Consider the following 26,317-nt stretch of genomic DNA (forward strand, 5'->3'; position numbering starts at 1 on the left):
ATCCATGAGAATGCCACGTGATTGATAGTTAACTGCATTTATCAAGTTTTGCTTTAACTTTCCAAGAGCATATATCGACTTTTGCAAAAACCTAGTGATTTCAACCACTTCTATACACGGCATATATCGACTTATGCAAAGGATAATTGCAAACGATGGTAAGCAAGGTCAAACTGATAACATTAGCATGCATAACTCAATTTCGAAATTGTTTGCATTTATCGAGTTTTCAAAACACGCTCCTCAGTTAACGTGGTCTGTAGCTGACCAAAACGAAAGAAGAAGAAATAAATAAAAATTATAATGGAAATACTGTACTGACATTATTATTTTTTCTTCTTTCCTTTTCGGACTTCCCCCAATATTGGTACACCAATCAACCTTGTGCCCTGGGTACAATCTGGATATTTCTCAATTTATGTCATGAATTTCCAGAAATTTTGCCCATCTTAACCTACAGACAAAAAATTTAACTGAACCTCTTTTCAACTTTTGTAAGCCTAATCTGAGATTTTGAAAACTGAAGTATACAGCAACAATTTAAATGCTTGGAAAAAAAATGGTCAGATAATTTTAAATTTCATAAATATTTAGGTTTCACAAAATTTCAATGAACTTACATTCTAAGAACACATGGGAGAGAAGAGGTAAAAAGTCTTCAGGTGAAGTCTGTGCTTTCTTTCTGACAACATCAACAAACTGCTGCATGACTGTATCTGTATCTTTGATGTACAATTTCACATTTTGTGGTCGACTTAGAGCTTTTTGAAATAGACTGCGGAGTCGCCACCACTCTGGACCATTCCTAGAATTTTATTAATAGGTAAATATTGATTATACAGCAACATATCAAATCACTCAAATATTTTTCACTTGTACCAGCCCATTCATATCCAATTCCAGTTCTAATAGTTAACAAACCTCTTTGATATAATATACAGTACATCACTCATTAGGTATGTAATTTGAACTATCAGAAATGGGCTATAACAATAACAAAAGAATACTGAAATTCACAGTAAAATAAAGTTTAGACTGGTCCAAATCTACACACAGAGTAGATACAACATTGATCAGGGAGATTCAAAAACATATTTTAAAATGAATTTCTAAGACTAACCCAGAGATGAGAACAAACACCAACAGGCATGCTATTTTAAAAAATAACACTCATTAAAACAAGCAAACATTGATCGCTACTTGTTACATTCCTATGTATTATCGCCCCAAAGAATTAGTGTAATCCTCAGCATAGTTTGTTGAACTCTCAAAAATTCAAAGCAAGGCTATAGGTCTGTAATTAGCAAGGACAGTACGAAATAATAATAATAATAATAATAATAATAATAATAATAATAATAATAATAATAATAATAATAATAATAATAATAATAATAATAATAATAATAATAATAATAAATTTAAAAAATATTAATAAATAATAATAAATAATAATAATAGCCCCATGGTCTAGGGATAGCAAGTCTGCCTCTTACCCAGAGGCCATAGGTTTGATTACTGCCCAGGTCAGTTTTTTTAACTTGGATCTGAGGACTGTACTGAGGTTTACTCAGCCTGCGCAAGAATAATTGAGGAACTATCTGATGGTGAGATAATGGCCCAAGACTAAAACAACCAAATAACGGCTGAGAGCAATTGTCATGCTAACCAGCCATCATCTCATAATCTGCAGCCCTTCGGGCTTCACAGCGGTCACTTGGTAGACCTAGGCCCATCAGGGCTGTATAACACCATGGGGGTTTTAGTTTGTTTTTATTATTCTTCCTCTGCCTGTCTTCGTAGCATAGTTGTTAGGACTATTAACTGTTGTCCTCAGAGGCCTGGGTTCGATTCCCAGTATTTTCAGAAATTTAAGAATGATGAGGGCTGGTATGTGGTTAAAATGATACACACAGCTCATCTCCATTGAGGGTGTGCCTGAAAATGGTACACCACCTCAGGGCAAGGACACAAATGTGTATTTTTACTTACTTTATTCTTCTTCTGACACACAATTAGTATCTGCTTTACATCGCATCGACACAGATAAGTCTTGTGGCGATGATGTGATAGGAAAGGAGTAGGAATGGAAAGGAAGTGACCGTGGCCTTAAGTAAGGTACAGCCCCAGCATTCGCCTGGTGTAAAAATGGTAAACCATGGAAAACCATCTTCAAGGCTGCTGACAGTGGGGTTCAAACCACTACCTCCCGAATTAAATCTGATAGCTACGTGCCCCCTCTGACACAGAAGGCCAAGTGAAGTGCACTAACTATGCAAGTATCATCTAGTATCTTAACTGGAAGATGGCTACAACTTGTACACTAATTGAGGAAAATTTTAAAGCCACATATGTAAATACCAACACTGAATGCATAAAATAGTCATATGTAATAATATTATCCTCCTACTTGATACTAAGTCAAACTTTTGCAACTTAGAAAGCTCTACAAACACTAACAAGAAATCGTATCTCAACATACCAGCAGTAGATCAATGTACAAGGAAAATGAACTGTGACCTACTATGCAGAAATTTCATACCTTTGGATTATGAAACAATAATCTCCCATGCTGGAGAACATGTTGCATGGGTATGATTAGTGCAAAATTCCAAAGAACAGACAGCAAGCAGAACCAGGATACAGAAAGGAAATTATCATCATCATCATCATCATCATCATTCCTCTGACACACAAGGCCAAGGGAGCTGCCCTAACTACTGTTGGTTCATGCTTCACATGAACGTACGACTTTGGTAATTTATATTATTTTCGGTACCTACGGCATTTGCTTAGATTCATTTATCTTTCTTGCTCTTACCTTAATTATGCTTTCAGTTTGGTAAGTGTCCGTTGATTCGATATAAGTTACCATTTGGCGTGCATTCATGTCACAGGTTTAATGGATACTGTTTGCCTTTCTCTTCCACTATGTACACTGACCCTATGGCAATCATTCTCGATTTATGATTGGTCATCTCACCTGTGCATGACTGTTTACATCATCGGCAACTTTATCTTCGATTGGTACCAAGAATGTATCCCTCCGCTCTTTTCTACTTTTTATCTTTAGTAATTTATTTATTGTATCATTTATTGATTGTAATGATTAATATTCTTTCTGGACCCCCTTTTTTTCTATTACTTTCTATTTTTTGTTCTGCATAGTAATTTTCACTGTTAGTCTTTCAGCACTATTTTTCGTCTGCCGCATCTAGAACATTCTGTCGTTCTACATAAGGCCAGCCTTACCCCAGCTCCTTGCTCACTCTCCGGGGTCTCTCCGGAATCTCCGCCAGTTCTTCACAGCAGCTGCCATGCTGCACTTTCGTCTTGGCAGCTATTTGGCTGCACGCACTAGCAACCGTGGCTCCTCGCCGACATGTTCCTCATTGCACTTCGCTCGAAATCATCTACCTCACCTTCACTCACGTCTTTGCACATCGCAGCATAACATGCCATGGATAAAATAGCTGCGCTCGCTGTTGGCTTGGCTGACTTTTTCATTTTATTTGAGATCAGTATCGATTCGCAGCATGGACTCTGCTTTCTGCAGAGAAATATTCGCTAGATCTACTGCTATTTTATCTTCTATTTTAACCAGTCATGTTTACTCCTTTGAAAGGATATATGTTGGCTGGTTTGTCTGTGATAATTGTCAAATGCAATGAAATTTCTGGCCGGAAGTTTTTTGAAACTTTCTTTGAGCTTTTATCTCCCTGGAGAATGAGTTCTACGAGATTCACCTCAAGATTCTGTAATCTATTTCTTGGTTTCTTTGCAATGTTAGTCATTTAAACCTTCTTAAATTTAATGTTTGGTAACCTTTTTTGATGCCTTTACTGGCGAGATGTAGTGTTTACAGTGCACTATGTCTTCTGGTATGGGCTATATCAAATTTGTTACTTTCATTGACCTGTCTCAGTCTCATCCTTGGCTTTGACAATATCCAAGTGACTGAGGTATGAGTGATGCTAGTAATACCATTGTTTATGCAGCCAGTCCCTGTTATGAATGGTGTGAAAATATCACTCATAGGGTCAGTTGGTGCATGCATTTCAGTGGGCTTGGCAGACTGATATGTAATAGCAGCGGCTGGCTCGGTGAGGAAAGCAACGGGAAACTACCTCACTCCTCATTTCCCTAGTACGCCTCTTCAGTGACGCCTAGGCTATTTATGACAGCTGTTGGCGGAGCTGCAGAGGATCAAACCAGCCTTCGGGCTGAATACCCAACATACATACAACCTTTTTTGATTAACTTCAATATTTCTATATTTGTTAATGTTATTCAACATTAATGTTTGGTCTGTTTTTAACCAGCCTTCAAAATTAGTATACTTCACATATTCTGAATTTTTCTGTCATCATAGGACGATAGTCTTATTGTACCTTATATTTATCACGCATAGCCAGTGGCTATTTAGTTCAAGGTCCAGCGCTTTATATACACATTCACTAAATTTTACTATTATTCATTTAACTTAATTTAATTATTTGTTGTTATATTTTCAACATTACTCTCATAAAATTTGTAAATCTGCTGTTTTCCATTACCTGCTTTCTTATCTCTTTCATCCCCTTAAACTTCCAAATACCTATTCCTAAGTTTTCTCCAACTCTGGACCTTTATGTTTTCTTACAGCTATAAATGATGTGGGTAAATAACTAGAATCATAGATGATGTTATACTGTGTAGGGTAATAGATGTTACAGGATTATGTGCAACTGCAAAAAGACCTTGACAATGTTATGAGATGGACAGATATTATAGTAAATGAGGTGAAAAGTCAGTTGTTTCACAAGAGGAAAAGTTCTCTCAGTTTTAATTAATGTGTTGATATGAGTAATAGTACCTCATGGGGATTGCCAAGTACCTAAGTGTTTATGCAAGGAAAGATCTTCATTGGGGTATTCACATTAATGGGATTATAAATGAAGGTTACAGATCATTCTATTACAGAACTATTTAAAATAGTTTTACTTGAGTCTGCCTTGTCAATACACCTTATAATGATAGAAAACTATTTATTTTACCATGCATGTTTCGGGAAAATGGTCCATTCCCTTCATCACTGATGAAGGTGTATTGACAACGTGGACTCAAGTAAAACTATTTTAAATAGTTCTGTAATAGATTCAGATAAGTCAATACAGGATCAAACAACCATAATAGGATAAGTTTATCAACAGATCTCTTCATATCGTTATAAGGGTATTCAGAGGTTATAGTAAGGGTGTGAAGGAAAGGGCATATTAGTCACTGGTAAGACCCCAATTAGAGTACGGTTCCAGTGTATGGGACCCTCACCAGGATTACTAATTCAAGAACTGGAAAATATCCAAAGGAAAAAAGCACAATTCATGCTTTTGATGTACATTAGCTCACTTGTGTTTTCTAATTTACAACTGTTTAACCTTTGTTTCTAAAATTTTAAATTCCTTTGATATCACTTTTAAACCCAATGGCATTTATTTGTTGCACGGAACATGCCCTGGGTTCTGAGGGCAGGACCACGAAACCAAGTGCATGTGCACACTCCCCCATGTGAAATAGTTCATTTAAGAATTTGGAATGTCATGAGTTTGTGTATTTTAACAGTAAATCTAATTTCCAGTGTCAATTGTGGCCATTAATGTTTCTGAGCTAACTCCTTTTTAATCTATTTTGAAAGTTAAGTTGATTATGTTCAATAAATGCTATTTTAAGGAACATGATTGCCTGAGTTCAAGAACTTAATTGTCTCCATGTTACGTTCCCAGAAGGGTTGTCCAGGAACTTCCACATCCTGTTCTCCATCTGTTCCCATTGCCTTAGTTGTCCTTGTTTGTGTATTTTGTTTATATTTCCTTTGCTTGTTCATTATCTTATTGTTTTTTATGTGGGTAATGTTACCACATGATACAGTAATTGATAACAAGGTATGGGACAATTGTGTATGGCCATAAGACTGGCTCAATTCCATCTCCATACCACATCATAAAAAGGGATCAACAAGGATTGTGAGAATTACCAAACCATCTCACTAATATCAGAAGCAAGTAAACTCTTGCTGCATTTCATAAATGAATGTCTGAAGCCATTCATGAGACATCAGCTCCCATTGGAACAGGCTGATTTGTCAAGGGAAGAGGAACTAGGGAACATTCTAAATAGTTGTCAGCTGGTTGAGAAGGCACAAGAATTCAACTTTCCTTGTTTCTGTGCTTTATTGACTAGCAAAAGGCCTTTGATTCCATTTTGTGGATTAAGGTGTGGTGTGTTCTAGAGGAAATGGGAATTCCATCTCATCTTATTTCACATACAAAAAGGCTTGTACAGTAAGAACTTGGCCAAAATAAGAGTGGACAGTGAATTATTATAATCAATTTTCAAAGTTTCAAAAGGTGTGAGATAAGGGTGCATTTATCACCTCAGTTGTTCAATGTCTACAGTGAATACATCATGAAGCATGCCCTAGACAGATGAGAAGAAGAATTCTCGACTAGTGGGAAGAGAATCAATAACCTACATATTGCAGACAATACCACACTTATAGCCAGCAGTCTAAAGGAGTTTGCTGAGATAAAACTGGAACTTGAGGATCATTCCAAGTACAAAGGATAGGTATTCTCTCAGGATGGTAGTATAATAAGAGAATTCAAATCCAAGTGTAGAAAGGCTAATGTGGTGTGCTCGCAGGTGCAACCAACAGTTTCCTGGAAGAAAGAAGTGAATTCTCAGATATCACTCGCTTTTTACACCAATTTTACAGAAGTGAGGGCTCAGGATATCTTATACATAGGTCAAGTCATAAGTCATGGCAACTAATTTTTTTCTCGCGAACAGGAGACAACACGGAAAATCTAAGATATGCATTTGGAAACGTACGGTATGTACTTGCGTATGATGACACTAGATGGTATCTGTAAACAACAGTGTGGGTCTAAGCATGCCCCCAAGTTCAGTGTGTGAGTGAAAGCATCACAAAATGGAAGTCAACAAGCAGGAGCAACGATCGTATATTAAAATAGGAGTTCTCCCCGGCAGAAATGCATGCCAATGCCATGCAGAGCTGCGGGAAGCATTAGGTGTGCATGCCATGCCCTATAGAACAGTGGCGAGGTGGATAGAGACTTTCAAACAGGGGAGAGTATCAAAGCCGATTTGCGCCTGTCCCACTGCTGGCAACGCACAGTGGAAACCTTGGGTGATTATTTCGAAGATTGAAGGTCTGTAACCAGTGGAGACCTGTCCTTTCTACGTAGTCTTGTGTATTTGCTGTCTATACCATAATAAAACAATGTTTATCAATGGCCTGTGTTCTGTCACTTTCTTACGAGAATCTCCTGAAGTCAGAATTTGTCTTCAGGCACTATGCATAACTACATGCCCTATATTTCCAAACGCATATCTTAGATTTTCCAGGTTGTCTCCTGTTCGCAAGAAAAAAAATAGTTGCCATGACTTATGACTCGACCCTCGTACATAAATTTATAGTCGCAGACTTGGGAAGGTAAGATCCAGATTTTACTGATTTTCAAGGTAAGAGGGGTGGAACAAAATGAGGCCATGCAGCCGGTTGAAAATAGAGGATTGTAGATTTCCATAGTTCATTCAAAGAGGCTTAGAGAGAATGTCAAAAGGCATAACAGTCTATAATGAAGATGTATGTGCATAGAAAGTTATGCCTTGGAGTAAATATATTACATTTTCCCATAAAAAGCTACCACTACAACTACTACAACTACAAATTGCTTATTATAACACATGTAAGGTCTAGAAAAGAGCTGCTAGCTGAGCATCCATTGAGGCTAGTCCAGTGCAGCCAGGCTCACCTGACGTAAATACGGGCAGCTTATGTAGCAAGGATATGTCAAGGGAAGCAAGAAAGCAAACACACTTTGCAGGGAAGTGGAGCAGTGACGTTCGATTGTAACTACAAAGCTCTCCTCCACTCCTCAGCGAAATGCTGACTGGGGGGTACAGTATTATTTTAGTTTAGATCAGTTCTGTGTAGAAAAGCTATCTGAAGTAGCTGGGGTGATATTTGCTCATATTAAACTGATAATTATTTCTCTATATTGAACACCCAATTCCAACATTAACAACTTTATGAACTTAATGGGATAGTTTGGCTGAGTGCTTGGAAAGGTATTCGAACTAGTATAAAATCTATTACATTGGAGACATTAATATTAGCACTTAGTTCAATCATCAAAATAAATTTTTGTGGTCTTCTAAGGTCTTATAACTTCTATTTTGCCAATGACCAACCAACCCACTAGAAAAAATTCCTGTTTAGACAATATCATTACTAATATTCATAAAAGTGATTTAACATGTGGTGTCACAGAGCCTCTTGTCTGATCACTGTGGTCTCTGGTTAATATTCAAAAATGTCTTGGAAAAACATGGTAACCACGAACAATTTAAGATGTTGGGAGATAATAATAATATTTTTAAACTGAGAAATGAATTACTGTACACCAATTTTAAAAACATGACAGCAAACTCGAGTAATGTTTCAGAAGCAACAGAATTTTTTTGCAAAGCCTTGTTGAGAATCTCTGCTTTATAATATTAACAAAATTTGACAATATTTATGTAAAATAATGTATTACTCACTTATAATAAAAATACAGATTTGTTTCTTACAATTCAAGCAAAATAGAAGAAAAATAACTCTTGTGCTATGGAATGGAGGGAAAATTAAAGAAGACCTCAGTCTCCTCCATCTCCCTTCTTTATGGTCATACAATTCTTATGTTTTCTTACTTTGGAAATAAACAACCACAATAAATATTATATTCTTACGTTGGTAACAATCCACCAGTGTTGTAAATTTCTGGGTGATCACCTCGGTACTTCTGTATGGCAAGGTGACTCCTACGTTCAGGGTATCGACCTTCACTCCTGTACACCATTTCAATATCCTCAGGTGTGAAGACCCATACAAGATTAACTCCAGGAACAATCTCCTCTCTTACCAGAGGACCATATTCACGGAGTTTGAGGTGTCCATTACGATGAAGTCTATCAAAGCTGTATTTTCCTATAATAGCAAAGGATACAAAAAATGGTGCATGAAATGTAGGAGCATACTTTGAATCAACTGCATTACATAAAATTTAAAAAGTATTTTTAAGCCTAAAACATGTAAATTAAGTAATTTTAACTTATTATACTCCTGAAATAGTCATCTTTTCATGTTGAAGTTCCCACAATCTGTTAACCAGCATATTTACTCTTCATCAACAGTGATATGTGTTGTAGTTTTAAGTACATAATTGTGCATGTTGCCAACATCTGAAATATACTGTAACATTCAATGCAAGGCAACTGAAATACATTTATTCAATCCAAAGTAACTAATCTCCCCAGGCAACTAAATGTTGACTACCACAGACTGGGATAAATCCAATAAAAAATTGGAATTCTTTTAAAAAACATTCCATTCGCTGCAGATGGATCGCAATGCAAATTTGAAATTATCACTATTTAACTTTGATGATGGTAAATTCATGAATTCATTTATACTTCATACATAATTTCATGAATTATTTCAATTTTGTTGTGGATTGGTTTCACCTCACAATGTGGCGTAAATCCAATCACAAATTTATTTTGCGTATAAAAACTGACTCAGGCTACCAATGAGTGAATTCAATCACTACTTTGAGTTAAAAAAAAAGAATGTTAGGATATTTACTACAATGCATCACAACTGTCTTCTACTATGTATCGTGCATATAAAAACAGATTAAGGCTACCAATGAGTGTATTTGTTTACTATTTTGAGTTTTTAAAAAGAATATTAGGATATCTACAACACTGTATCAAAATCTTCTTCTGATTTTGGCCTACTTTGGACTGCAGAAAACAAATAGTTTACTGATTCGTCTCTTCTTCTCCTTCCAGAATTTTTCATCCTTTCACTGAGGTTCCTCTTCCTTTCTTCTGATCAGGTGGTCTGGCCTTTGTATGTTGTTCCTAGAACCCCTGGAATTTATCAACCTTAGTCTGAAACACTGTTTAATTCCAAATCTCATTTGTACGCATTCCAAATTTTATTACTGTCTTAATTTATAAAGAGTGCAATAAATTTGATTCTTATAGCAGTACTATAAAAACGTTTGAATTAAGAATGGTTTCCAAACAAATCTAAACTTCATGAGTCCCTTCTTCCTTCCAATGCCATACGTGTAAATAGCCCTGGTTACTCCCGTTGGGGTCGGCAGATATGAAGGGAGTACTCACTTCCATGGTGTACCTGTTTCTCAGAAGTTTTTCGCAAGATCTCCTCCACATGTCTTTTGGTCTTTCTCATCTTGCAGGTGGTTCTTCAATACTTGGGGCTCTCTGAACAAGGTGATTTTCATCTTTGCATTGGACATGTCCAAAGCATTTCCACTGATCTTTGTCCATTTTATGTGTTATCATAGAGCCTCCCGTTGAGCCAAAATGTGAGTATTTTTGATCCGATGTTCCCATTTCACATCCATTGACCAAAGAAACATTCTCATTTTGGCAACGTGCAGTTTCTAATTATGCTTGGCCTGCCTGGCTCATATCTTTGCACTGAATGTCATTGTTGGTCTGGTCACAGCGCTATAGACTACACCTTTGATTTTTGCAGGCATCCTTTTATCACACATCATTTCAGTCACTGATCACCACTTTAGCTAAACAACACAGAATCAGTGTTGTATATCAGCACCTGGTGTTGCCTTGTTGATGATAGATCCAAGGTACCTGAACTCATCTACCAACATTAAGGGCTAATCATCCAGGAAAACTGTACGTTGTAAGCCAATGTGTGGTGGAATGGAAAAGTTGATGTGCATGTACTCGGTATTCGCCCTACTCACTTTGTGGCTCTCAAGTGCTAGCCTCCATCTCTCAAGAACCTCTTCAACTTGCTCCATTATTTCACCAATCAAGACTAGGTCGTCAGCATACAAAATGCTCCATGCTAGCTCATGCATGAGATGTTTGGTCAGGTAGTGTATGACCAAATTAAATAACAATGGACCATGCACTGAATCCTGGTGAATGCCCTTCACGGGGAAACTATCAGACTCCCCATCTCCACTCTTGAACTTAGTGAAAAGCATTTCACAGGTCTTTTTCACTGTATTTATAAGCCACCCAGAACATTTTGGTTTTGTAAGGTGCTCCAAACCAATTTTCTGGGAACTCGATTATATGCTTTTTCCACAGTAGATCATCAAACACTGCATGAAAATCTTCCCTCTTCTTTTCTGTTATGATTCCAACTGCCTGGACCGCATCGGTAGATGACCCTCCTTGAACAAATCCATACTGGTCATCACAAATGTATAAACTACATGATTCCCAAGAGATAAAAAATGTACTACCAACATAAAGAATGATTTACTCACTATTATAATAATTCATGTCATAAACCCAATCAACGCTAGTTTTCCTGCACTGCTCACTTTGCTAAGCCCTTAAAAATGCATGCAGCATCTGATCAGTTCAAATGGCATGCCAGAAAGATCAAGGAAGTTCTAAAGGAGAGAGAGTTCACTTTTTCCACGTATTTACATACAGATTTTGTTTATTAGCAATAATTAAATATATATCTTCTGTGCTTCTGACCATAAAAACAAAAATGGCTGTGCTACAAAAAAGGAGGTGTCTTGGCAATGATGAAATTGAAACATTTTTAGTTGATAGTGACTCAGATAATGACGTTCTGGACAACAAAAGCGACAATGAATATGAGGTTGGAGATGTTGTGATACAAAGTGACAGTGAAGATGCAGACAATGATATCAGTGAAGAAGACAAACGTGAAAAGTGTCAACGTTCACCAGTGAAACGGAAAGAAAATGATAGGTCATCATCATTTTCTTGAACTGCTGGTCAGTTTACTCCAATACTTAAGATTTCTTTTTGTGTTTGTTCAGTTCTGCACTGGTTCAAATTATTGTAGAGGCTACCAACATGAAGGTCTTAATAGTTTACCCAATTTTTGTGAACAGTAGACTTCAGAAGTGAGTGATATGAATGCGAACGAAATGTCTGCAGTTTTTTTTGCACTTACAATGCTCATGACAAGACTGAAAAAACTGTCAATTTCAAAACTGGTCCACAAATGCACTGCTTCACATCCATTTTCTTTTTTTTTTACGTCGCACCGACACAGACAGGTCTTATGGCAACGATGGGACAGGGAAGGGCGCTAGGAGTGGGAAGGAAGCGGCCATGGCCTTAATTAAGGTACAGCCCCAGCATTTGCCTGGTGTGAAAATGGGAAACCACGGAAAACCATCTTCAGGTCTGCCAACAGTGGGGTTCAAACCTACTGTCTCCTGAATACTGGATACTGGCCGCACTTAAGCGACTGCAGCTATCGAGCTCGATACTTTTAAAAGTATACTGCAACCCTTCCAAAACATGTGTACTGATAAATCCCTGGTAGATTTCAGAGGAAGGCAAGTACTCAAGCAATACATTCGAAGCAAATGGCACAGATTTGGAGTAAAGCTGTTTGTCCTTTTGTACTGTAGAAAGAGTCTTAATTTTAGATGTTAGTGTGTACTGTGGGAAAAGAACAGACATTGTTGACAAGTATTCTTTAGGAATAACTGGTAATGTTGTAACTACACTACTGGAGCCATACCTTGGAAAGGGGCATTCACTATTTGTGGGCAACTGTTATTCCAGCCCTTCTCTGTTTCATTTAATGCATGAAAATATAACAAATGGGATGCAGTGCTGATGAAAAAGAAATTTTTTTTCAAGTGTTAGATGATGTTTCATTATTGGAGACCTAAATGCACAAGTTGGACCAGACAGGTATGGCTGCATGGATATAATTGGGCCAAACAGGCTTGGAAACAGACATACAGAAAGTGAACAACTGATTAATCTGTGTACTAGAAATGGTATGATCATCAAAAACATGATGAAGATGAAATGTACGTTTAGCACGTCTTCTACCTTCGCATTATCTAACCATAATATAGAAGAGCACGAGGCGAATGAAAATTAAGGAACAGACAAGAGAGTGTGGAATTTAAAAAAAAATTATTTCACCATCATAAAATTTCCCACCAGAAAAGGGAATTGACAACATAGGAGATGATATATACAAAATTACATTTTTGATAGTAATGTTTACTTTGTCTTTCCAAAACTGAAGTTGCAACTGAGGCAGAAAAGGCACAAATTGTACAAAAAGTTGTGCCAGACATTTATGTTTGAGTTCGACCCCCAACCTTCTTATATACTCACACGATCGTATTCACCTCGCAAAACTGCAATATTACATTTAGATATGGAGTGTCAAACCGGTACTAACTATGGACATGAAAATGAAGAATAGCACTTAATACATTCACTCCCAGCAATTTCCTGAGCAATTTCCATGCATAATGTTGGTATGGTATGGTACGGTATGGTATGGCCTCTCTGAAGGTGTACTCACTCAATCAAACATATATACACCTGATGGGTTTTTTTTCTTTCATAACAGATGGCAAAATAGCCCTACAACAAAGGTACTCCTTGCACCCCGTCAACATCCACGGGTACGGCTCAACCTCAAAGATACTACCGACCTACGGTATACTTGCAATGCTAGTAATGATCAGTCTTTGAATGTTAAAAGCTTAGTAAAGCAATCACAAAACTTTGCATGTAAATATATGGTATACTCCATTATGGCAAACCACATCACATACAAGTATTAAGGTAATAGCTCCAAATAAGAATTATTGGTAAACCTAAGATGGTAAATGCATACTGATCATTGAAACTTGAAATATTTATCACTGGTGAAATGTTATTCAATTTAAGTCAGATACAAGAGTGAAAGTGTTAAGATGTTCACATGAGATTTCATACAAAAATTTCAGGATGTAGTACTTGGCAGTAACAGAAGTTATCTGATCAACATCCAGACTCCATGAGTACAGAATTGTTAAATATTGGAGAAGTGGTAAGCGACATAAAGCAAATTGTAAAAAACACAATCGACAAAGTGAGGGCAACAGCACAAACTCTTAGAACAAAATTTGATTTTGTCCATAAAAATAATGAGATAATTCATGATGTGATCATCCAGCAGTGGGCTATGCAAGTTGTTCATGAAGAACAATGTGCGGGGTTTGAGGCATTTTAAGGCATGCATGGGTATGTAACTTGAAGGAGCACAGTGGTAATGTGTTGCAGAAAAGAACAACTGTAACAATGAAAATGAAGACCGACAAACAAATACAAACCATGGCAGCAGCAAAAATATTCATAGAAGAAGTTATATCTGTTATAGAGTCCCAAAAATGTGTGTAACAGTGATCAGATCGGGTTCAATCTGGAGATGTGTATGGGAAGGACACTGATTTTAAAAGGGTAAAACACAGTTACCACCACAGTGCAATCTGTAGTGTCCACCCCACAGAGTTACACAATAATGCCAACAGTTACCGCATGTGGTAAACTTCTGGAGCCTTTAAGCATCTCTTTAAGAGAGTCAAAAGGTATGTTCAGTAAGATAATGAAAAAAGAACATTTTTTCTCATGAAAATATTCATATTAGTTGCCAAAACTCTGGAAGAAATGGGATCTATATGAGTGAATGAATGGTTTAATGGAGAATTCAAGTATAATACACAGTCCAGTAAAGTTGCATACCTTTTATGGACATCAATTTGTACAAAATGAAGATAACATACAGCTGACAATGATCCCTCCTGGTGCCACAGCTTACTGTCAACCACAAGATGTATACAGGTTTAGAGAATGAAAAGGCTTTGTACGTAGATTATCTGATGTGATTTAATTATTGAATTTGGAAATTGTTTTGGCACAGACTAACACCATCTTAAAAATTTAGTCCCTGACATACTACCGCTGTCATCTTCTTGTTTTTGTCTAGGATTAAAGCCAGTACTTGTCCAAAAAAAAAAAAAAAACAGAGCCTTTGAGCATCCTGTGCAATATTGTTTTGATAGCGGTGATGTAAAATGTTCCGCTTGCCCTTAACCTCGCTTCTTTAGGTGTGGATGGTGTAAAACCGCTTTGTGCTTTCAACATTTTTATGATGAGCGTCACTGTTGCACAAACTATAAGGAGTTTTTGTGTGTAACATCCCTTGTTATACTGATGTAACATTTATATTTGTACCTTTATTTTCCCCCATAACAATCTTATTCTGCTGCCTTTATTGAAACACCATCAATGCAGGAATTAAATTATTTCACTTAATGATGCAATATCATTTTTGCAATGTGTTATGCAGTTATTAACAGAATGAAAGAGAAGGTTAGTGGCACGGTCTCTCTATGAGTGAACTCAGCATGAGCCACAGTCCTGCATAGCCAAGCGTGCTAATTTAAACACCTGAATTTTAACATTTTCTATAGGTTGCATGAGTTAATTTCCAAAAGAAATGTCTGGCCGTTATGTTATTCTTGGCTCATATAACGTGTGTGCAAAATTTATGAAAGATCGGTGATTATGTAGTATGCAAACTTCCCTTGCAAGTCTTCAATAGGAGCTACATTTTGCTCTGGCCTTTGCAAAGTGTCAAATTAAAAAATACTGTATCCACCAAGAAATAGCAACAGACAAAACTCAGACATGAAAAACCAATTCTAAAATTTATGGCATTGTTGATCCATATCAAACGCTTGGAGTATCTTTGATCATCAGCCTTGTGTACTACTGGGTGTAGAAAATGTCTGATAGCTTGCTTTATTATGGGATAGTTATTATGTAGTTACTTGGCCTAGAGTAGGGTTAGGAGCACCAGATATAAAGTATATTATCAGCATTCACTTGGAGTAAGTGTACAAAAAACTCAGGTTAAGACCAAACTCAAAATAACTTTTGTCAGAGCTAGAATTAGAACCTTGGATCACTGAGTAATTCAAGCTCCCCTTCTTAATTGTGAAGTATGATGAGTATGATACTCTACAAAATTTCACCTCAAGTATACAACTAACACAACGGTAGGATCAGGGGAAGGTACTGTATTTGCTAGTGCCACCCACTGCTCGGAAAGCAGTTTATAGGACAACAAACAATAAACAATATAAAGGACATGGCTCACTGACTAGATTGAAATGAGAAAACACTCAATAATAATTAAATTAGTTTAATGAAATAAAACTGAAAATAAATAAAAGTGTTATAAGAAAAACCAGAACTTTAAAATGAAATTAATCTCACATCAGATCACATTATTAGGTTGATCTAAATTAAAATGAATACACTACCTTTATTTGTTAAGTTAAAATGAATGAATGAATGAATTAATTAATAATTCAACAAAATGTTATTTTTAGTTGAGATATACTTGACCATGAATTCCATATCACCCAATTTGGAACATGGCACTGACACACCACGACTTGACATATAATAATTTAAGAGTACAGAGTTCACATAAAATCTCAAATAAATTACAAGGATGAAAATATCAAAACTCACAAAGAACACATTAATTAAATTCAAATAATTACTCACATCACAGCTAAAAGACAGGCCTTCAATAAATAATTAATAACTAGCCAGAGTAACTACACAACACGACAGCATCACAACAACTTATCATGTCAATGGCCATAATAATAATGAGAGACAAAGCTGCCTCATACCAAAGAATCGGACAATCCACAATAGCATATATAAATAAAGGAAGACGTCACACAATGATGCGGGGTGTTGTCTCAAGGGGTGAGCAAAATTATCGTGGCTTCTAACTGTTTTTGGTGAGCAGTTCAGAAAAGAGCTGAGCCAGCTCATTTTCAATAAAATCTTGTTTAGATTTAGTGCTTTTGTCTACCTCTACAGAGAGTATCCTTTCCGAACTATTCATTCTAAAATATGTGTCAGTTTGACTAGGTATGTAAAATTGCTTACTTATGCTACATTGCTCTTTTTTAACATTTTTGTTTCAAAATCCACTCATTCACTTCAATTTTTCTTCAGTAGCAGTGTATATAGTACAATGGTAATTGTTTCATTAATAATTATACTCATTCCACTCACAAGAAAACCATGTGTTTCCATCTACCTTGTGAAGGCTTGCCACATTCCCTGAGGAGAAAACAGAAGACTCCAGTGGTCGAATAACTGGGCTATCATTAAGCACTGAAAATGCCAGGAACAGTTCTCCGGCCATTGCTCACTGCTCAGTTATGGGCTGCTTCTATAAGCTTTACTCCGAAGAAATTACAAGATTTCCTTTGCCCAGCAATGATATACAATACACTATTGTTATTATTGGGGAACAGCCGTGATTTGATTCCTGATGTTGGGTGAAAATCCCATGGTGTCAGGAAGGACATACGACCTTACATCCTCAGCCGCAACTCTTTCATGCCTTAGTGCGTGGAGGGACCCTAAGCAACCGGGAAAAGCTGCAGAAGATGATGATGATGCCGATGATGATTATAGTTAATAGTATTTGGCATCCAGCAACGGTCCTTTGTTATTTCTGGTAAAATTGCTATACACTCATACTTCGGAGGTATGAAGGTAAAACAACTGGATTTCAGGGTATGCCAAACAAAAAGTTTGAATAGCACTGATATAATAAAAATGTGCCTCAACAATGTATTGCATTTCTTTCTCCTTATTTCTACATTTTAAAAATAACGTCAATAACTCAAGTGTTATCCAACTAAACAAATACTCCTTAACATAACTTAAAATATTCATACATACATACATAGATTATCATTATAGACCGTTATGCCTTTCAGCGTTCAGTCTGCAAGCCTCTGTGAATTTACTAAATGTTGCCACAATCCTCTATTTGCAACTAGTGTTGTGGCCTCATTTAGTTCTATACCTCTTATCTTTAAATCGTTAGAAACTGAGTCTAATCATCGTTGTCTTGGTCTCCTCTACTTCTCTTACCTTCCATAAAAGAGTCCATTATTCTTTTAGGTAACCTATCCTCCTCCATTCGCCTCACATGACCCCCCACCGAAGCCGGTTTATGTGTACAGCTTCATCCATCGAGTTCATTCTTAAAATAGCGTTCATCTCCTCATTCAGAGTACCCTCCTGCCATTGTTTCCACCTGTTTGCACCAGCAATCATTCTTGCTACTTTCATGTCTGTTACTTCTAACATATGAATAAGATATACTGAGTCCACCCAGCTTTCGCTCCCGTAAAGAAAAGTTGGTCTGAAAACAGACCGATGTAAAGATAGTTTTGTCTGGAAGCTGACTTCCTTCTTACAGAATACTGTTGATCGCAACTGCGAGTTCACTGCATTAGCTTTACTACACCTTGATTCAATCTCACTTACTATATTACCATCCTGGGAGAACATACAACTTAAATACTTGAAATTATCAACCTGTTCTAGCTTTGTATCGCCAATCTGACATTCAGTTCTGTTGTATTTCTTACCTACTGATATCAATTTAGTCTTCGAAAGGCTAATTTTCATACCATACTCATTGCACCCATTTTCAAGTTCCAAGATATTAGACTGCAGGCTTTTGGCACAATCTGCCATTAAGAAAAAGTCGTCAGCATAGGCCAGACTGCTTACTACATTTCCACCTAACTGAATCCATCCCTGCCACTTTATACCTTTTAGCAGATGATCCATGTGAACTATGAACAGCAAAGGTGAAAGATTACAGCCTTGTCTAACCCCTGTAAGTACCCTGAACCAAGAACTCATTCTACGATCAATTCTCACTGCAGCCCAATTGTAAACATAAATGCCTTTAATAATTTTAATAATTTACCCTTAATTCCATAGTCCCTGAGTATGGTGAACATCTTTTCCCTCGGTACTCTGTCATATGCTTTCTCTAGATCTACGAAACAAAAACACAACTGTCTATTCCTCTCGTAGCATTTTTCAATTACCTGGCGCATACTGAAAATCTGATCCTGACAGCCCCTCTGTGGTCTGAAACCACACTGGTTTTCATCCAACTTCCTCTCAACCACTGATCGCACCCTCCCTTCCAAGATGCCAGTGAATACTTTGCCTGGTATACTTGTGCTATTTGCTTTACGTCGCACCGACACAGATAGGTCTTATGGCGATGATGGGACAGGAAAGGCCTAGGAATGGGAAGGAAGCGGCCGTGGCCTGAATTAAGGCACAGCCCCAGCATTTGTCTGGTGTGAAAATGGGAAACCACCGAAAACCATCTTCAGGACTGCCAACAGTGGGGTTCGAACCCACTATCTCCCGAATGTGAGCTCACAGCTGCGCACCCCTAACCGCACGGCCAACTCGCCCGGTGCCTGGTATACTAATCAATGAGATACCTCGATAGTTGTTGCAATCCTTCCTGTTCCCTTGCTTATAGATAGGTTCAATTACTGCTTTTGTCCAATCTAAAGGTACCTTACCAACACTCCATGCTAATCTTAATACTCTATGAAGCCATTTACTGCATTTGAATTTGTACACACCAGGCAAGTTATTCATGGCTGTGTACATGATGATGCTGACTTGAATTATGTTAGGTATTTTCTTCTATCTTCTGAATCCAGTAGTGGTGATTGGGAGTTAGAAGTGGGGGGGGCAAAAAATCTAAATTGACCAGGGGGAGGACGTCAAAATTAGAAAGAAAAACAAACTTCAAAATGGTTATGTTTTTTAATGCTCCATGAGTAAATTTCAATAGAGAAGTGAAGGTTGAGTCTACCATCTTTAGTGCGGTAATAATAGTACTATACAACACTTACACATATATTACAATTAAATAGAAGTTTGGCGCAATTATAGAATTAAATTATAATTTAGTACATGGATACATACTAACAAAGTAACAGACATTAGATAGAACTACACAGACACATTTACAGAGTGAAACTTGCAGACTAACGAATGCGCGCGACAAGTGGATAAATCATACCTCACTGTCCATGACCTTGGAAAAATAGACCCCTGCTACCCTTAGTCACAATACATACTACACGCTGCTGCGCGAGTCTCCACTACTTGCTGTCGCGCTGAACGTACTGGTTAGCTGTAACAAACGGCATTTTGTACTCATTTCCACTGAATATTTTTCTTAATAATTAAAGAAATTAAAAGAAGGAATTAGCTGAAAATAATAGGGACTGTATAAATTGCTTTTTTATAGTTCCTAGTTTGAGGTGTTTTTTAAAATAACTGTTAGGTTCTTCAGTCTTCTGAAACTTAAAAATAGTCAGGTGGGTAAAATGGAATTAAAAAATTTTCTTCCAGAAAGTGGGGGGGAGCGACCCCCCCCCCCCCCCCCCTAGCCTCCCTAATCGCCGCTACTGTCTGAATCTCGTGTTCCTTAGTGTTATAAATTTTTGGACAAGATAATAAACATGTATGAACTGAAATCTCTTAGTGGAACATACAACTCGTTCTTGGGTTTGTTATGATGAATGTTCTTTATTTTTTGCTCTTTATATGGCCCTGGAAAGCAGCCTAGGGAGAGTCTCTGAGACCACCATGAGACTCTGCCTAAATGGAGGCATGATGCAAATATGAAGGACTCAACAACAGAGTTCTCTTAGTCTCTCTCACCTCAGTTCTCCAATTCCAACCAACACATGATGCTCTCTGTTAAGTCAAGCAACTGAGTGGAAAGCTGGATATTCAACCCCAGTGGGAGGCTGGGACAGTGAACAGACAAGCATTGGGGGTGAGTGGAAGGCAACGGGGAAATCACCACTATTGAATTTTCCCAAGACCTCATGGCTTAACTCAATCTTGAAATCTTAAATTAGATTCTGGGAGTTAAGTGCCCCAGTCAGATCTCCAGGAGTGGAAACATGATTGAGAGGAGCCTCAGAATGTGCAAATCAATCCAAACCATCTCTGCGCATAGTTAGAATGAATGCAGTCTGGAATATACAAGGTCTCTTACAGACGGGAAGGCTTGTTTAAGAAGCCTTTCTCGTGGACAGTCGAGATTTTCTTCCGATGACGCAGAGCACAGTTCTCTGCGAAACATAAAGAATTTCACCTTATTTTCTTGACATGACATAAGCCGAAAAGCCTATACAGTATCATGTCTATAAGTACGGGCCATGAAAGCAACAATGGCAACATACTGGAAATGTTGTGTCCACTTTATCACTCATGCAAAGATAATTGTATATTTTTCTGGAAGCAAGGAACTGAGTCGGAATGTTGTTGCTGTAGTGATTCCTAAAAGTAGTTGATGTTGACTTGGAATAGGAGCCACCCTGTGACAGAATCATCTCCATTAAAATTAAGGCTTCTTCGTGTAAGATCAACATCCTTCAGGTTTATGCTTCTACTGCAGTTGCACTGGACGAAGGAATTGATAAATTCTATGAGCTGTTAGAACATACCATCAGAAAGATACATAAAAAGAAAATATTAGTCATTCAGGGTGATTGTAATGCAGAGATATGTAAGACTACTGAAGATGGTCTCTTGAGACACGTAGTTGAGACATGTAGTTGGAAGGCACGGTTTGGGTGTGAGAAACGATTGTGGTGACCGTTTACTGGAATTTGTGTTAGCAACTGCTTGTCTATCTGCAATACCCTCTTCCAACATCTATGGCATCATTACACATGGATTTCACCAAATAACAGGGTTTAAAATCAGATTAATTTCATTTTGGTCAGGCAGCAATGTTGGTGGACTTCAGTCCTGGATTGCAAGACCTATCCTAGAGCAAACTGTGGCAGTGACCAAATTATGCTATCCACGAAAATGCAGATCAAACTGAAATTGATGAAGAAGGAGAGAGTAAGAAATGATTGCATTATTGAAAAAAAAATTCTCCAAGAGTTTGGGGAAAGAATGAGACCAAAACTCTATCAAGTACAGGAGGAAAGAGCAACCTCCCAAATATGGGACAAAGTCATGACAACCATTAATATGTCTCTCCTTGAACTAATTACTAAGCCCCTCAAGTGAAGCATCCCTGGATATTGAACACCACACTACTACTGATAGAAGAAAATCATATGGAAGAAACGTGGTATTCAAACCGCACAAGATGAAAAGCATGCCATGAAATACAGCATAACTGCAGAATTGACAAGACACAATATCTCACTAGTACTTGTGACAAAATGGACCAACAACAAAAGTCGAATCAAACACATGATCTTTAAAAGTAATTAAACAGCATATCCGTGAGTTCAAACCATACACATGGGTCATTGAAGATGAAGATGGTATTGGTGATAAGAAAAAAGCAATAGAATGGTAGAAACAATAATGTGAAAAGCTGTATTGCAAAAGAGATAACCTTGTGAAACAGGAAATTTCCATGAGATCTGAAATGGAATCTGATGTTCTATTCAGTGAAATCAAGAATGGCATCAATCATCTGAACAACAACAAAGCCTCGGCATTGATGGTATTTTGGGAGGAATGCTGAAGATGATGGGAGAGGAGGGCATGCCTGTCTTACATTCAATATATAATACGTGAAAAACTGATGAATCTCTAAGGACTGGACAACATTATAATGCCTATACACACAAGAAAAGGCCTGTACAGGGTTGTTCCAATTATTGAACTACAGGGTATTACATTAATACCCCATGCTAGCAAAGTCCTGCTCTATAAAATAAATCAATGCCTAAAACCATTCCTGCAACCTCAGTATTCATGGAACAAGCAGGTTTTGTCACAGGTAAAGGGGCATGAGAATCAACACTAAACATGAGGCACATAATTGAAAAATGCTGTGAGTTTTGTGTGCCTGCTTTAATTTGTTTCCTTGACTACAAAATGACCTTTGATTGTGTTATGTGGGACAACATGCAACAGGGGGCAATTTGGGGTTGCACTGCATTTAAATTGTTACTGAAAAGTCTCTTTAACAACCATGCAGCAATCATAAAGGTAGACTGTGATTTCTCAGACTTTTTTCAATGTGACAAACAGAGTAAGGCAAGGTTGTATATTATCACCTCAACTCTGCATCTATGCATGGTATGTCATCAAAAGACCTCATGATGTTTGGGCTGATGGACTCTCAAGTGGTGGCAAAAATAATCAACAACCTGCGCTTTCCCTCATAGAAAAGAAGTGAAGAGGAACTTACTGACCTGATAACAAGAGTGAAGAATATTAGTCTTAATTATGCTCTACCTGGGGTCAGTCATCAATGACACACTCTAACAATAAGACCTGGCAGAACTAGGCAATATCAGAAGCTATGAATATGTGCTTGGTTGAATCACTAGTGTTCTCCGTCTTTTGTATGGCTGTGAGACATGGACCATGAAAGCTTATGACAAAAATCAAATCAATGCCTTTGAGATTTGGTGTTGGCAGAGAATTCAACATATAACCTAGACAGAAAGAAGAACAAATGCTTCCATTGTAGACTGCATCAAGAAACATATATCTTCCCATGTAAGCGAGTGTTACCTCCAATTCCTTGGCCATATTTTCAGAAAAGGACAGAATTTGGAAAAGGTCATTTTACCAGGCAAAGCTGAAGGCAGCAGACCATGAGGAAGAACAGCAAGTAGTTGGTTAGATCAAGTGAAGAATAATATATAATTTCGTGTGGCTATTTCTAGCTGAGTGCAGCCCTTGTAAGGCAGACCCTCCAATGAGGGTGGGCGGCATCTGCCATGTGTAGGTAACTGCGTGTTACTGTGGTGGAGGATAGTGTTATGTGTGGTGTGTGAGTTGCAGGGATGTTGGGGACAGCACAAACACCCAGCCCTCGGGCCATTGAAATTAACCAATGAAGGTTAAAATCCCCGACCCGGCCGGGAATCGAACCCGGAACCCTCTGAATCGAAGGCCAGTACGCTGACCATTCAGCCAACGAGTGGGACAAGTGAAGAATATCACTGATATACCTCGTCAGATCATATTAAGAAAAGATGAAGACCGCTCTAGACGGAGATGTCTCGTCAAGGATGCAACACTGATATGATCAAGAAAATGAGGTCATGATGCTCAGCAATGAGCAGAGTTACTAATGGTGATGATTTTGTAATAATAATGTTATTGGTTCTATGTCCCACTAATTACTTTCACAATTTTAGGAGAAGCTAAGGTGCCAAAATTTTGTCCCACAGGAGTTCTTTTATGTGCCAATAAATCTACCAATAAAAGGGTGGCATATTAGAACACCTTCAAATGCCACCACACTGAGTTAGGATCAAACCTTTCAAACTGAACTCAGAAGGCCAGCCAGTATTCTACCATCTGAACTACTCGGTCTGGCGGTTTGTTTGTTTGTTTGTTTGTTTGTTTTTTTGTTTGTTTAGTGTTGAGTAAAAGGTTATGGATAAGTGTGTGGTTGTAACTATTAAATATCACGAGGAACTTATGATGTATAATTCTTTATTATATCTTCTGTGGAAAGTGGTGTGTTATTGAGTCTGTAAAATAAATTGAATTGCCAAGTGCTTTGTTATATTGGGAGATTTGAAGATAACTGGATGTAGGTGCCAAACGTACTGATATTTCTATATATCTTAAATTTATGTTTCTAATATAAAATAAAGCAAACAGTGTATCAATGTTGTGTTCTATCTCTACTCCAACATCTATTCTGTAAGGGTATTTTCTGAAGCACTGGAAGGAAAACATGAGGGCATCTCATTGTTCATGGGATCACAATGAACAATCTGCAAGTTGCAGATGATACTGTTCTGCTTGAAACTAGTGCTGAAGATCTACAAACATTATTAAGTGGCGGTGGCATTGGTGATTTTTGTTTAAAGAGGAAGTACAACTGAGCAACCATCCTCAGTGCTGTAGTAGGTCTATTTTTAAACTCGATAAAGACCAAAGTAATGGTTTTAAGCAATCCTGTTGTTTAACCTGTTAACTTGACAGTAGTTGCCACCATCACTGGAGCAAGTCCAATGCCTGAAGTATCATGGCTGCATACTTTATCACAGCTAGAACAATGCTCTTGAAATTAAGTCCGGGATTGAACAGGCAAGGGCTGCATCCAAGAGAATGTATACAATTTTCTGGAACAGGGATTTTATTATTAATCTACATCTCAGTTTATTTCAATGTTATCTATTCTCCTCTACTTCGTGGTACCAAGGTCTGGATCGTGACAGAGAACACTAACAAGAAGAATTCAATCCTTCGAGATGTGATGCTACAAATATCCCAACACCTGAACAAAAAGTTAAGTGATCATGCACAGCATCAAGAAGAAGAAACTAGAGTACTTTGACCATAACAACCAAAATAATAAGTACAGACTCCTTCAGCTTATTTTACAAGGTAAGGAGAAGCATGGGGAAGAAGGAGAATATACTGACTACGGAATCTATGAGAATGGTATGGACTCAGTTCCCCCACACTTTTCTGAATTGCTGAGAACAAGATCCAGTTTGCCATGATGACAGCCAACATCCAATGAGGATATGGTAGATCAAGAGCAAGAAAAATATTGTTGTCTTTTGTCTTCTGTGACAGTGAAGTCTAAAAAGTTGATTGATCATTGAATTCATATTCTGCAGTGTACTGTAAATTTTTGTGAAGTCTGTTAGCATGATGAAGAGTTGTGTATATTGTCTGATGTTGCCTTTGTATAGGAGGACAACATTAGCAACATATTAGTGCCAGGACATCAAACAAAAAATATTTATTATGACCTAGTAATCTTTTATATTCAAACTGTGTTTTCTGGCAGTCAGGGACAAATAATCTTCTCGTAACATTGTACCTATTAGACATCATCCCCTGCTGAAGGACTGCCTTGACATTTCTACCCTGTCTCAAAACCCTACCAAACACTTCGTGAGATTTGCAAGTCATAAGACACCAGCTGAGTTTAGACTGGTTCATGTCAACCAGTGAGTCTTCCCGTCATAACATTAGCCACAGCAATTGAGCAAACCCATTTTCTGCCAAGAACTGCCAATTCTCTTCTGCCTATGATGTATTTACCCATTATCTGCTTCTGACCATGTTAACAGTGCCATATTTTGAACTACAGAGACACTATTTTTTTTTTTTTTCAGAAAGATGAGAATATAGCACAATACTGTTTTAATGGATAAAAAATGGAGAATTCTACCATTGCATTACATTTCACTATTAAATTTTCACATATGAGTGCACTTCAGTATGTGGATCAAACAGCTGTAGTAGATATTGAGTACAGTGTTGACAAAAGCCATGACTGAGCCATACTTTAAATTCTTAGTCTAGCCATAAAATTGTCACAAACTTTTAGATTGCACTGTACAAGAAGTTGTCAACTATGCATGTGCTGAAGTTTGCTCCTGACCATCCTGAGTTCAACTGTAAATGAGAGAGTGTGTATCATCTTTTTGTTAGCATGGAACTGAAATATGAATATGAAAATAGAGAAGCTGTAATAGTTCTGCATAGGTTTAGAAAGTTACCAGTTGAG

The 26,317-nt window shown here is 37.5% G+C and overlaps 1 protein-coding gene across 1 annotated transcript in view; it reads right to left on the minus strand.

Moving 5' to 3' along the window:
* The window catches only part of dib (Cytochrome P450 302a1, mitochondrial), a 63,413-nt gene that overhangs the window by 31,577 nt on the left and 5,519 nt on the right, over positions 1-26,317 (minus strand). Inside the window, exons 3-4 of the mRNA XM_067143538.2 lie at positions 8,797-9,034; positions 621-805 (exon numbers count right to left, since the gene is read on the minus strand). Coding sequence (XP_066999639.2) covers positions 621-805; positions 8,797-9,034 — 423 coding nt within the window. The remainder of the gene's footprint in view (positions 1-620; positions 806-8,796; positions 9,035-26,317) is intronic.

Source organism: Anabrus simplex, chromosome 1, assembly GCF_040414725.1.
Source record: "Anabrus simplex isolate iqAnaSimp1 chromosome 1, ASM4041472v1, whole genome shotgun sequence".
Taxonomy (NCBI): Eukaryota; Metazoa; Arthropoda; class Insecta; order Orthoptera; family Tettigoniidae; genus Anabrus; species Anabrus simplex.